This window comes from Oncorhynchus mykiss, chromosome 28, assembly GCF_013265735.2.
Source record: "Oncorhynchus mykiss isolate Arlee chromosome 28, USDA_OmykA_1.1, whole genome shotgun sequence".
Classification (NCBI taxonomy): Eukaryota; Metazoa; Chordata; class Actinopteri; order Salmoniformes; family Salmonidae; genus Oncorhynchus; species Oncorhynchus mykiss.
This window is the reverse complement of record NC_048592.1, coordinates 36359117-36374189: the sequence shown is the minus strand read 5'-3', so window position 1 is coordinate 36374189 and position 15073 is coordinate 36359117. Positions and strand designations below refer to the sequence as shown.

The 15073-nt window shown below is 38.2% G+C and overlaps 1 protein-coding gene across 2 annotated transcripts in view; it reads left to right on the top strand.

The window, feature by feature from the left end:
- Positions 1-15073, top strand: part of LOC110508243 (E3 ubiquitin-protein ligase rnf213-alpha) — a 51939-nt gene that overhangs the window by 16834 nt on the left and 20032 nt on the right. For both annotated transcript variants that reach the window (XM_036967106.1, XM_036967107.1), the window contains exons 20-33: positions 109-293; positions 385-540; positions 4203-7802; positions 7896-8026; positions 8307-8402; positions 8520-8641; positions 9014-9136; positions 9359-9408; positions 9543-9687; positions 13474-13609; positions 13739-13924; positions 14081-14211; positions 14410-14555; positions 14712-14921. In XM_036967106.1, coding sequence (XP_036823001.1) covers positions 109-293; positions 385-540; positions 4203-7802; positions 7896-8026; positions 8307-8402; positions 8520-8641; positions 9014-9136; positions 9359-9408; positions 9543-9687; positions 13474-13609; positions 13739-13924; positions 14081-14211; positions 14410-14555; positions 14712-14921 — 5417 coding nt within the window. The remainder of the gene's footprint in view (positions 1-108; positions 294-384; positions 541-4202; positions 7803-7895; positions 8027-8306; positions 8403-8519; positions 8642-9013; positions 9137-9358; positions 9409-9542; positions 9688-13473; positions 13610-13738; positions 13925-14080; positions 14212-14409; positions 14556-14711; positions 14922-15073) is intronic.

The following is a 15073-nucleotide window of genomic DNA, read 5'->3' as shown; positions in this document are numbered from 1 at the left end:
AGAGATACTAATAGTTTACACTCTCAACACATATATATGAGTTATTTAAGTAGAAATGATTGACCTAGGACTTTGTAGAGCTGAATCAAATGTGTTATTTATTTGTAGGAAAATCTCTGTACATACAGAGGTTGTATGAAAAACTGGAGGGGACTGTGACAATGGGAACCACATTCCGTAAATGCATTCGCTTAATTGAGCCCAAGGTCGATGAGCATATCATTCTTCAGTCCTTGTTTGAAACGCCAGAGAGCAAGGAACACAAAGTCTTTCATTTTGATGTCACATCCTCGGTAAATATTCCTAGTATTAATAAGATATTGAAAATAGTTGATGTTTTTCTGTGACAGGAGATTTTACATGCGTGCTTTTGATGTGCTCCAGGTACAGAAAGGCCTGCATGAATTTCTATTCAAACTGTTCTTCCTGCGTTACCTGACGGATTCCGACGGACTGATGTGGAAATGCAGCAACAAGCACTTGTATGTGATTGAGACACTACAATCCACCAATGAACCGCTCAGACATGCTTCAAGATCTGTAAGTGCCAATCATTTATTATAATTTTTTTGTGAAACGGTTTGAATTATACCGTTAATTATACCGTTAAATATACCGTTAAATATACCGTTAAATATACCGTTATAATACCGTTAAATATACCGTTAAATATACCGTTATTATACCGTTATTATACCGTTAAATATACCGTTATTATACCGTTAAATATACCGTTATTATACCGTTAAATATACCGTTAAATATACCGTTATTATACCGTTATTATACCGTTAAATATACCGTTATTATACCGTTAAATATACCGTTATTATACCGTTAAATATACCGTTAAATATACCGTTATTATACCGTTAAATATACCGTTATAATAACGTTAAATATACCGTTAAATATACCGTTATTATACCGTTATTATACCGTTAAATATACCGTTATTATACCGTTAAATATACCGTTATTATACCGTTAAATATACCGTTAAATATACCGTTATAATACCGTTATTATACCGTTAAATATACCGTTAAATATACCGTTATTATACCGTTAAATATACCGTTATTATACCGTTAAATATACCGTTATTATACCGTTAAATATACCGTTATTATACCGTTAAATATACCGTTAAATATACCGTTAAATATACCGTTATTATACCGTTATTATACCGTTAAATATACCGTTATTATACCGTTAAATATACCGTTATTATACCGTTAAATATACCGTTAAATATACCGTTATAATACCGTTATTATACCGTTAAATATACCGTTAAATATACCGTTATTATACCGTTAAATATACCGTTATTATACCGTTAAATATACCGTTATTATACCGTTAAATATACCGTTATTATACCGTTATTATACCGTTAAATATACCGTTATTATACCGTTAAATATACCGTTATTATACCGTTAAATATACCGTTAAATATACCGTTATAATACCGTTATTATACCGTTAAATATACCGTTAAATATACCGTTATTATACCGTTAAATATACCGTTATTATACCGTTAAATATACCGTTATTATACCGTTAAATATACCGTTATTATACCGTTATTATACCGTTAAATATACCGTTATTATACCGTTAAATATACCGTTAAATATACCGTTAAATATACCGTTATAATACCGTTAATTATACCGTTATTATACCGTTAAATATACCGTTAAATATACCGTTATTATACCGTTATTATACCGTTAAATATACCGTTATTATACCGTTAAATATACCGTTATTATACCGTTAAATATACCGTTAAATATACCGTTATAATACCGTTATTATACCGTTAAATATACCGTTAAATATACCGTTATTATACCGTTAAATATACCGTTATTATACCGTTAAATATACCGTTATTATACCGTTAAATATACCGTTATTATACCGTTAAATATACCGTTATTATACCGTTATTATACCGTTAAATATACCGTTATTATACCGTTAAATATACCGTTAAATATACCGTTAAATATACCGTTATAATACCGTTATTATACCGTTAAATATACCGTTAAATATACCGTTATTATACCGTTAAATATACCGTTATTATACCGTTAAATATACAGTTATTATACCGTTATTATACCGTTAAATATACCGTTATAATACCGTTAAATATACCGTTAAATATACCGTTATTATACCGTTATTATACCGTTAAATATACCGTTATTATACCGTTAAATATACTGTTATTATACCGTTAAATATACCGTTATTATACCGTTAAATATACCGTTATTATACCGTTAAATATACCGTTAAATATACCGTTATTATACCGTTAAATATACCGTTATTATACCGTTAAATATACCGTTATTATACCGCTAAATATACCGTTATTATACCGTTAAATATACCGTTATTATACCGTTAAATATACCGTTATTATACCGTTAAATATACCGTTATTATACCGTTAAATATACCGTTATTATACCGTTAAATATACCGTTAATATACCGTTAAATATACTGTTATTATACCGTTATTATACCGTTAAATATACCGTTATTATACCGTTAAATATACCGTTATTATACCGTTAAATATACCGTTAAATATACCGTTAAATATACCGTTATTATACTGTTAATTATACCGTTAAATATACCGTTAAATATACCGTTATTATACCGTTAAATATACCGTTATTATACCGTTAAATATACCGTTATTATACCGTTATTATACCGTTAAATATACCGTTAAATATACCGTTATTATACCGTTAAATATACCGTTATTATACCGTTAAATATACCGTTATTATACCGTTAAATATACCGTTATTATACCGTTATTATACCGTTAAATATACCGTTATTATACCGTTAAATATACCGTTATTATACCGTTAAATATACCGTTAAATATACCGTTAAATATACCGTTATTATACCGTTATTATACCGTTAAATATACCGTTAAATATACCGTTAAATATACCGTTAAATATACCGTTATTATACCGTTATTATACCGTTATTATACCGTTATTATACCGTTAATTATACCGTTATTATACCGTTAAATATACCGTTATTATACCGTTATTATACCGTTATTATACCGTTAAATATACCGTTATTATACCGTTATTATACCGTTAAATATACCGTTATTATACCGTTAAATATACCGTTATTATACCGTTATTATACCGTTAAATATACCGTTATTATACCGTTAAATATACCGTTATTATACCGTTAAATATACCGTTATTATACCGTTATTATACCGTTAAATATACCGTTATTATACCGTTAAATATACCGTTATTATACCGTTAAATATACCGTTATTATACCGTTATTATACCGTTATTATGCCGTTATTATACCGTTATTATACCGTTAAATATACCGTTATTATACCGTTATTATACCGTTACCCTACCAAACGCAGACCGGTGGCTAGCTGCTAGCGTGTTCAATTGACTTTTTATTGTGGTCATAAAAAGATGGAGGAAGATCAGTGTTTTCCGATGTCATTATCTGAAAACACTGATGACATCATCTAGCGTGCATCATGTAATTTTAACCAACTATGAGCAAGAAAAGGTTTCTTTACTACATTTTAGGATATATATATATATTTTTTTAATATATTTTTATATATATATATTTTTATATATATATATATTTTTATATATTTTATTTTTATAGATATATATATTTTTATAGATATATATATTTTTATATATATATATTTTATTTTTATAGATATATATTTTTTTATATTTTTTTATATATATATTATTAAAGGGGATAGACCTGTTCACATGAAAAACATGACCTTTTCTTTACCTTGAAAGTAGTCTGTGGGGTGGAGTCAGCAACCCAAGATTTGACTTTGTTTACTAGGCTACAGTGATTTACGGTTAGCATTGCGTTTAGCTTCATATGATGCATTTTTCATCATCACGCTTTGTCCAGAAAATGCTTTTATCTTAATACTGTTATTGTTGACATGCACACTTTTTTGGGATCATATCAACAGTGGACTAATGAACAAAATACAACAATATTTAATAAATATATCTTTAAATACTTTTTTTGTTAGACACCCATTTTAGTCATGGAGGTAGTGTTTGTCAAAATACTTAATATGACATGTATTTGTCTGTTTAGGATCCAAAGGGACACTTTCCTCTCTTTGAGGTCTTTCCTACGGTCTTCTGCCGTCCACCAAAAGAGGTTATGGGGTTGGAAGCGAGAATTGGAGACGATCCAGTACTGGACACTGAGGACCCACTCATGGATGACCAGTGTTTCAGGAGTGAGACCTTTCAAAGACCATACCAGTATCTAACACGGTTCCATAGGGGTGAAAATCTCGACAGCTTCAACTACCAAAGAGTTGAAGGAACTCATGCAGAGTGTCTTCAAATGCTCTTCATCTACTGTGGTATAATTGATCCATCCTGGGCAGAGTTGAAGAACTTTGCTGGATTTCTCAATCTTCAGTTGCTAGACTGTGAGACATCGGATTTCTGCAACTTTGAGTTTGTTGGAGACACTCTTAGGGGATTCAGAAACTTTGTGGTTGACTTCATGATCTTGATGGCCAAGGACTTTGCCACTCCGTCTCTCTGCATCGCTGACCAGAGCCATGGGAGGCAGCCGATGGACACTGGACTCAACGAAAGAGATCTAGCCCCGTTCCTCATCAGGAAGAGATGGGAATCGGAACCGCATCCATACATCTTCTTCAATGATGACCATGTGTCCATGACCTTCATTGGATTTCACCTACGGCTGAACGAGCAAAATGGGGTTGACGCCATCAATCCGTCAACAAATGCGGTAATCAAGAGAAACATTATGACCAAAAACCTGTACAATGGCCTCAGACATCAAAGAGTTCCCTTTAACATCGACTTTGACCAACTTTCTCGAGCAGATAAGATTGAGCGTCTATGTAGTGTGCTGGGGACCACGTGGCCAACAGACCCTGATGAAACGTATGAGCTCACCACCGACAACATACTTAAGATGATGGCCATTCACATGAGGTTCCGGTGTGGCATTCCAGTCATCATAATGGGGGAGACTGGCTGTGGGAAGACACGGCTCATCAAGTTCCTGTGCGAGTTGAGAAGGAGTGGGGCGCCCACGGAGAACATGAAACTTGTCAAAGTTCACGGTGGAACTACATCTGACATGATCTACAACAAGGTGCGGGAGGCAGAGAAGATTGCGGTTGCCAATAAAGAGAAACACGATTTTGATTCTGTTCTTTTCTTCGATGAAGCTAATACCACTGAAGCAATAAGCAGCATTAAGGAGATCCTATGTGACAACACTGTGCAAGGACAACAACTCAGCTCCCAAACTGGCCTGCAAATCATTGCTGCGTGCAATCCTTACAGGAAACACACAGATGACATGATCAAGAGGCTGGAGGCAGCTGGTTTAGGGTACAGGGTCCGAGCTGAAGAGACTGAAGAAAGACTTGGATCAATCCCTCTTCGTCAGCTGGTGTATAGGGTCCAAGTGTTGCCCCCAAGCATGATCCCTCTGGTGTGGGACTTTGGGCAACTCAGTGATCACACAGAGAAAATGTACATCCAGCAGATTGTACAGAGAGTTGTGGAAACAAATTCAATCAACAGAGAATCCATCAGGATGATCACTGATGTGCTGTCGTCATCGCAGGGATTTATGAGAGAGAGGAAAGACGAATGCAGCTTTGTCAGTCTCAGGGATGTGGAGCGCTGCATGCAAGTGTTTGTGTGGTTCTACAACAACCACTCACTGTTTCAGAATGAGTTAAAAGCATTCCTCCAGAAACAACCCCAGGAGGAAAGGAGCAGGAGTGACCAACTACACTCACCTGCCAGTGATCCAGTTGTTTGGTCACTGTTGATGGCTGTTGGTGTATGTTATCAAGCCAGTCTAGAAAAAAAAGGTGAATACCAGACCACAATCTGCAAATTCCTTCCCCAAGTCACCCCAAAGCAGATGAAGCAGGAAATCTCAGTCATGCAGGATCTTCTCCTAAGCGGTGTCCCAATGGGAGAGACAATAGCAAGAAACAAGGCTTTGAAAGAGAATGTCTTCATGATGGTGATCTGTATCGAGTTACGAATCCCCCTGTTTTTGGTTGGCAAGCCTGGGAGCTCCAAATCTCTGTCTAAAACTCTGGTTGCAGATGCCATGCAGGGCCAAGCTGCACATTCTGAACTGTACAAAAGGCTGAAACAGGTTCACCTGGTGTCCTTCCAGTGCAGCCCTCATTCCACGCCAGAGGGAATCATCAACACATTCAGACAATGTGCCCGCTTCCAAGAGAGCAAGAATTTGGAGGAGTACATCTCTGTTGTTGTGCTAGATGAGATTGGATTGGCAGAGGACTCCCCAAAAATGCCTCTGAAAACACTGCACCCTTTACTGGAGGAAGGCTGCATTGATGACGAGCCACTGCCCCATAAGAGAGTTGGATTCATTGGCATCTCCAATTGGGCCTTGGACCCTGCCAAGATGAACAGAGGCCTCTTTGTGTCCCGTGGTGACCCAGACCAAAATGAGCTACTTGAGAGTGCGAAAGGCATATGCTCATCTGACAAGATGATTCTGGAGAAGGTTAAGCACCTCTTCACACCTTTCTCCCAAGCATATATGACGACTTGCAAGAAAGGCAAAGGGTTTTTCGGTCTACGAGATTACTATAGTCTGGTGAAAATGATGTTCGCCATCACCAGGGCCTCTAAGCAGAGCCCCAGTACAGGTAAAATCATTGAAGCAGTCCTACGGAACTTCAGTGGAAGGGATGATGTGGACGCAGTGCGTATATTCACCAAAGAGCTGACCGGCCAATTCATTCAAACTGATTTGGATGGCATCAGCACTATTGATCTGGTGAAACAAAACATTGTTTCCATTTACCAAGATGAGGAGTGCCGATATCTCCTTGTCCTCACCAAAAACTATGCAGCCCTCCAGATTCTCCAGCAGACATTCTTCTCAGACCACAACCATCCAGAGATCATCTTTGGTTCCAGCTTCCCAAAGGATCAAGAGTACACTCAGATCTGCAGAAATATCAACCGAGTGAAGATCTGCATGGAAACTGGCCAGACTGTTGTGCTTCTAAACCTTCAGAATCTGTACGAAAGTCTCTACGACGCTCTCAACCAGTACTATGTTTCACTTGGGGGTCAGAAGTATGTCGATCTTGGATTGGGAACCCATCGTGTGAAGTGCAGAGTTCACAAAGACTTCCGGCTAATTGTCATTGAAGAGAAAGAGGTGGTCTACAAGCAGTTCCCAATTCCCCTGATAAACCGTCTGGAAAAGCACTACCTGGACATCAACACTGTTCTCAAGAAGGACCAGACGGTGATTGTCGAACAACTAAAGGAATGGGTCAAACACTTTGTCTCCTTGAAAAGTCAGCAGGCCAAGACAGACCGCTACAAGCCACATGATGTCTTCATTGGCTATCACTCAGACACATGCTCCTCTGTGGTCCTGCAAGTGACTGAGAAGATGAAAACTGAGTCTGACGAATCTGACACTCAGAGGAGAGTCCTGGATGAAGCCAAGCTTATCATGCTGAACTGTGCAACTCCAGATTCTGTCATTCGACTTGACGGGACTAAATTATCTGCTGATGAGACCGAGTCCCTGACGCAAATCTATTTTGAGGAGCAGAATCATCATTCCCTGGCAGACTTCATTGCCTCTCACACACAAGAGGAGGAATGGTTGCATTACCACTTTACAGAGGTAATTCACTTGAATCTTATTTTTTTAAGAATATACCTTTTGAATAGAATGCATCTTATATTGCTCATAAATCGTTTTTTGCTCTTTTTGAAGGTCACAACATTTTCCCGGCTATTCACAGCAGCAGATATCCATCAGCTGCAGAACATCACAGAGCTTTGCAACGTCAAGCTTCTCTCGCTGCAACAGTTTGACACAGAGCATTCCTTCCTCAAAGAAATCAGGTCTGCTTAAAAGTTTGAAGAGAAGCTCAGTATATAGGGTTGCACAATTCCAATTACTTTCCCAAAATGTTTTCCAGAATTCCTGGTTGGAAGATTCCTGGATTTCCTGCTTTTTCCGTTCTGATTCCAGGCGTTTTTCAATCGGGATTTCTGGAAAACCTGGGAGTTCTGGGAAAGTTACCAGAATTTTGCAAACCTAATTGTATCACTTGTGTGTGTAACCTTGTAGATCATTCATAAGAATGGTACAGGATTAGGAACATAACTGTGTTCTCTCTAGGCAATTTCTTGACTCCACATCTGACGACAAAGTCCTCATCATCCAAACAGACTATGATGAGGACTCCCAGAGCATGAACATTCTGGCATCTGCCAAGTGAGTGATTCTCATTTAGATGTGTCGTCACAACTATTGGAGAGAACTAAACTGAAGTATTAGGTAACACTTGTATTTTTTTCTCCATTTAAATGTTTGATCTTTGAATCTCCTCAGATATTCATCCATAAATGAAATAAACAAACCAAAGGAAGGTGATAATGGAAGGGTGTTTGTTTACTTTGTTACCAAACTGCCCCGAATTAAAGGTGGAACCTCCTATGTTGGATTTCATGGAGGTGAGTTCGTGTTAAAAGCTATACAACAGGCTTTATTTAATAGTATGACCTAGCATCCCACCAAAGACATGATCTGTTCTGAAATGCTTTCAATATTTACGGGAATTCAAAATACAAAAAAAGGCACTTGCACATGTGAGCGATCTTTTCTTTTTTTGTAGGTGCACGGTAACAATTGAATAACGTGAAAGAAAAGATAGAGCTGCATACAGCTCTTGCTAGCGTCACTGTTCTTTATCAAGCTTTGACAAAGGCCTTGGAGGCCGATGCGTAAAGTTTAATAAAGAACAGCGATACTAGCAAGAGCAGTATGCCGGTTTCTCTTTAATATTTACCGGTATGCAATTTCCATCCTCTTTTTCTTCATCAAAGGACCCTGGAAATCAGTTCACATTGACGACCTTAGAAAATCCAAGGAGTTTGTATCAGACGTCCAGTCCTTGAGAAAGCTACCCATCAGCCAACTTTTTGAGAAAATTGAAGAGCCGTCCGAGGGTACATTTTACTTGTATTATAAATGATAAATATCCAAAATTATTTAAATACATTTTTTTTTTATGGGCAGCCCCAGTGGGAAGTGAACCCATGACCCTTTCATTGCAAGTGCCATGCTTTACCAACTGTTATTATGCACAGTAGCACAAATGCCATAGTTGGGAATTGACTGTAAATAATCCTAGATAATTCGTTTTTTCATAGTTTTCTTTCTTGTTCCAGCAATGCAAACAGATGACACATACATCGAGGCACATGGGGTAGAGCACTCTGTAAGTATTGTATACTACATATTGTATACAAGTTTGTATTGCAGTTCTTAATTATAATATGCATGTGCTTCTGGTTTCTGTAAACCTAACAAGGTCAGTTGTGTGTTATTCATGTGAGCATGTTGTTGTTTTAGGCTGAGTTTGATGCCAGAGATCTGATGCGAAGCTGTGTGCAGAGTGCAGTGAGCATGCTCAGAGATCAGGAGGACAGTGGAGCTCTCAGCACCAGGAGGGTCGAGATCCTGCTGACACTTCTGGACGATAGCGAGGACCTGAAAGGTTACTGACCCACAATATTTCCAGTGTGTTACTGTAGTTTCAGTGATAGCGAGGACCTGAAAGGTTACTGACCCACAATATTTCCAGTGTGTTACTGTAGTTTCAGTGATAACGAGGACATGAAAGGTCACGGAACCACAATATTTCCAGTGTGTTACTGTAGTTGCAGTGGTTAAAGACAAGACCTAGAACCTTCTCACTTGAAAAAAAAAATACTACAGTTCACTATAAAATGTTACAGTACTTGCTATAGAATTCTGTAATAAACTAGAACAGTATACTACACACTAGTATCCCTCGATCGTGTAGTGCTTACTATAGAATGTTGTATTATGTGTAAGGGATAAACGCCAACGTTCTGTACATTACCTTGGAAATAATGGACGAGGCAGCGGCACAAGGCAGAGCCGAATTCTCTTGCGGAGTTCGTTTTTCCAATGTAATGCACAGAAGGGAAGTGTTTATCCCGCTAATACCACAGTTGCCAAAGAAAAAATAATATTAAAGCACACATTTAACGGTAGAACAAAAAAAGTTGATATTTAAATGTTTATAAAAACAAATTCATACTTTCTCATCTTTTGGTTGCTTAGCGACGCGACCCAGTCGCTTGTTCGATTAGTTTGATATTGATGGTTCTATGTGTGTTTCTTCTATATTTTCACTGGCAACGTTCTAATCCTTTTTTTTGCTAACTAGCCAAATAGCTACGGCTAACACAGTTACGAACTCTGCAGCCAGAATAACAGCGAAGTAGCTGCTTTAAGCTGTTTTCTGTTGACATTCATTTGGATACATCCATAACGATCTGATGATGCCTGATTTTGCCTGGAATGTTTGCCTTCTTGTCTGGACACTTGACACTGTTCTTTACAAGGAGATTGCATTACATATCAAACACTAGGCTAGAACCTAGCTAAATCATTTGTTCAGCCTGTAAATCAAAAAAATATAAATTGCTGAAAACAGCTGGTCAAACTAGAGGATTTGACAGCATAGCACCACTAAACTAGAAACATGAGAGGATTTGACAGCAAAGCACCACTAAACTAAACTAAACTAGAAACATGAGAGGATTTGACAGCATAGCACCACTAAACTAGAAACATGGGAGGGTTTGACAGCATAGCACCACTAAACTAGAAACCTGAGAGCATTTGACAGCATAACACCACTAAACTAGAAACATGAGAGGATTTGACAGCATAACACCACTAAACTAGAAACGTAAGAGCATTTGACAGCATAGCACCACTAAACTAGAAACATGAGAGGATTTGACAGCATAGCACCACTAAACTAGAAACGTGAGAGGATTTGACAGCATAGCACCACTAAACTAGAAACGTGAGAGGATTTGACAGCATAGCACCACTAAACTAGAAACATGAGAGGATTTGACAGCATAGCACCACTAAACTAGACACATATGGGAGGATTTGACAGCATAGCACCACTAAACTAGAAACATGGGAGGATTTGATAGCATAGCACCACTAAACTAGAAACATGGGAGGATTTGACAGCATAGCACCACTAAACTAGACACATATGGGAGGATTTGACAGCATAGCACCACTAAACTAGAAACATGGGAGGGTTTGACAGCATAACACCACTAAACTAGAAACCTGAGAGCATTTGACAGCATAACACCACTAAACTAGAAACATGAGAGGATTTGACAGCATAACACCACTAAACTAGAAACGTAAGAGCATTTGACAGCATAGCACCACTAAACTAGAAACGTAAGAGCATTTGACAGCATAGCACCACTAAACTAGAAACATGAGAGGATTTGACAGCATAGCACCACTAAACTAGAAACATGGGAGGATTCGACAGCATAGCACCACTAAACTAGAAACATGAGAGGATTTGACAGCATAGCACCACTAAACTAGAAACGTGAGAGGATTTGACAGCATAGCACCACTAAACTAGAAACGTGAGAGGATTTGACAGCATAGCACCACTAAACTAGAAACATGAGAGGATTTGACAGCATAGCACCACTAAACTAGAAACATGGGAGGATTTGACAGCATAGCACCACTAAACTAGACACATATGGGAGGATTTGACAGCATAGCACCACTAAACTAGAAACATGGGAGGATTTGATAGCATAGCACCACTAAACTAGACACATATGGGAGGATTTGATAGCATAGCACCACTAAACTAGAAACATGGGAGGATTTGACAGCATAGCACCACTAAACTAGAAACATGGGAGGATTTGACAGCATAGCACCACTATACTAGAAACATGGGAGGATTTGATAGCATAGTACCACTAAACTAGAAACGTGGGAGGATTTTGACAGCATAGCACCACTAAACTAGAAACATGGGAGGATTTGATAGCATATCACCACTAAACTAGAAACATATGGGAGGATTCGACAGCATAGCCCCACTAAACTAGAAACATGGGAGGATTCGACAGCATAGCACCACTAAACTAGAAACGTGAGAGGATTTGATAGCATAGTACCACTAAACTAGAAACGTGGGAGGATTTTGACAGCATAGCACCACTAAACTAGAAACATGGGAGGATTTGATAGCATATCACCACTAAACTAGAAACATGGGAGGATTCGACAGCATAGCCCCACTAAACTAGAAACATGGGAGGATTTGATAGCATAGTGCCACTTGCGTCATGACTGCAACAGTAGGGACGAGATAAATTAATGTTCATCACTCATCATGTTTGGTCATCAGATGCTCCAAAAAAAGTAGCTAACTAGCTGAGTTTTTCCTTGTTGGACCTGTGTTTACAATGTATGTTTGTGTGGTGGTTAGTTTAGCTTTCTGTAACTTTGTAGCAAGTACGGTCTGCATGTAAAATATACATCCGGACACCTACACAACTGTCCCGTTATCTGATTTTTAATGCCCATTCTAGAATGCCCTTCTAGCCAATCAGAAACAAGTATTCAACAATGCTGTATAATAACTATGCTGCACACTGTAGTATCCCTCGATCATGTGTAGTACTAACTATCGATTGTTGTAGAAAACTATAGTAAATACTACAGTATTTTCCACACAAAAAACACTGTAGTAAATAGTACAGTAATGTCTGCAAAAACACAACCCTTTTTTTTCATCTATAGTAAATACTACTGTATTTAATTTGCATATTACCCTGCCCATTCCCCTCCCCATATCCCAATTTGTGCCACCCATAAGTTGGAAACCTGCATGCCAAGTATAGACCATATTTTGTGTTCCTTACAGGTTATACAAAAGAGCAGAAACTCTGAACTATCCGTTCAGACCCCAGTCCTACTTACCTACAGGTTATGGAAAATGTAATCTTTTAGTACTTCTCCAGTAGGTTTCCTCAAGGCGAAAGCCTGCACCTCTGTGTCAAAGATAGTAAAACAAAAACACTATTGTAAATACTACCGTAATATTTGCAAAAGCACTACAGCAAATACTACAGTATACTACAATCCACAAAAATGCTACATTCATTACTATAGTATTTACTACAGTTTTTCATTTACTACAGTAATTGATACTTTAGTTAGCTGTAAATACTGCGGTATATTACAGTCAAATCTGTAAAAACACTACAGTGAATACCATAGTATTTATACCATAATTTACTATAGTACTTTTCATTATAAATGGGCCCAAAATCCAAATATAGAACGTCTGAGAGGAACAATTATCTCAGGTCGTAACAGCAAACAAATACTGTAACTAAAGGTAACTGGCTTTTACATGAATGTATATGCTTGATCTCTGTATTGTGCCCTAAAGCTACGTTCCTGACAACCCTGAGAAGCCGCCTTCACACTCTACTGGAGAACCGTGAGCGAAATATCCCTTCCCCCAAGTTCTGGGTGTTAACGGAGGCATCCAACATCGATGCTCTTCAGGAGGGGGGAACCTTCACGTATGTTAATCAATGATACTGCGCTACTCTGCATATGGAAAATCTATAATTTCATTCATTTTCAAATGGTTATTTTGTCTTGTCATTTGTTCAGAAGTATAGTCAGTTCATACTGTATTTGTTCCACAGACAAACTCTATGGAAGAGAATCCAAGCAGTGGTCACACCCCTCTTGGCCCAGTTGGTCTCAGTCATCGACCGGGACCGTAATCTTGACCTCCTGCTGGACAGCAACAGTGGGGAGGAAGTCCGAAACCTGTGGCTGAAGATATTCGGCAGTAACGAGATGCTTGATATTCCTAACTTTGATCTCAAGTGAGTGATTTATGTGTGATGATACACAGACCGGATTAAGAAACCGATTGGACTGCCTGGAGTCCTTGTATGACAGTGTAAGGTTTTATGTAGCCTGTGTTGTGTCTCAGTGGAACAGGTAGATGTCACTGCTCACAAACTCCCCATTTCCCACAGTTCTGAGTCTAAGACCATCCTGGTGCAGAGCCATGTCACAGCTGAGAGGACCATGTGCTGCACAATGCCCTTTAGCTGGAGGATCAGAGATATCCTGGACGAACTATTGATTCAAACTCAGCAGACCAGAGGTAAATAATTGAATGCCTTAATTCTGACTTTAAAAAAAAATAATAATAATTGAACAGTACATTTAGATAACAATTGTATAGCTTATGCAAATGTAATACATTATTCTTAAAGGTGAATTTCTTATCTCTCATGTGCACTACTTACAGTATTTGGTTGTATAAACTCAATCTTTTACAAATGTTTTTTTTTCTTGGGAGGACGTGTCGAGGTGTTCTTTGAGAAAATCCCCCTTGGTCAGTATCTGGCTACATTGGGTGAGAAACTGCAGAGGGAATTTTTCCAAAGGTACCTGCAGGACTTCATTGCCATGACGATGAAAGTGGCTTCGGAGGCGGAGTTAAAGGTATGCCTTTGCAACATCATCATGTTTTCAATACATACAAATAGTAAAACAATAGGTTCCATTTATAGAAAGGTCCTTTCTATTTACTGTCAAATATGATAATAATATGGCTACCCATCAATTAGGTGATCCTAATGAATATATCTATTTTCCCAGCACCTGTGTGAAGCCCTGAGCTGCTGTGTGAATGAGCTCCAGAGGCGACGAAAAGCTCCAAGTGAAGAGATTCCCTCCCTGCCCCTGGTCCACACTGCCTACAACATGTACCGTACCCGTCTGCACAACCTCACCAGGATGATGTCGTTGCAACCACAGGTGGTTCCTCACCTGCAGAGAATCCCACTTATGAAGGACAGCCCAGAGATGGTAAGAATCACACTGAAGGACAGCCCAGAGATGGTAAGAATCACGCTAGTGAAGTACAGCCCAGAGTAAGAATCACACTAGTAAAGATCAGCCCAGAGATGGTAAGAATCACACTAGTGAAGGACAACCCAGAGATGGTAAGAATCACACTA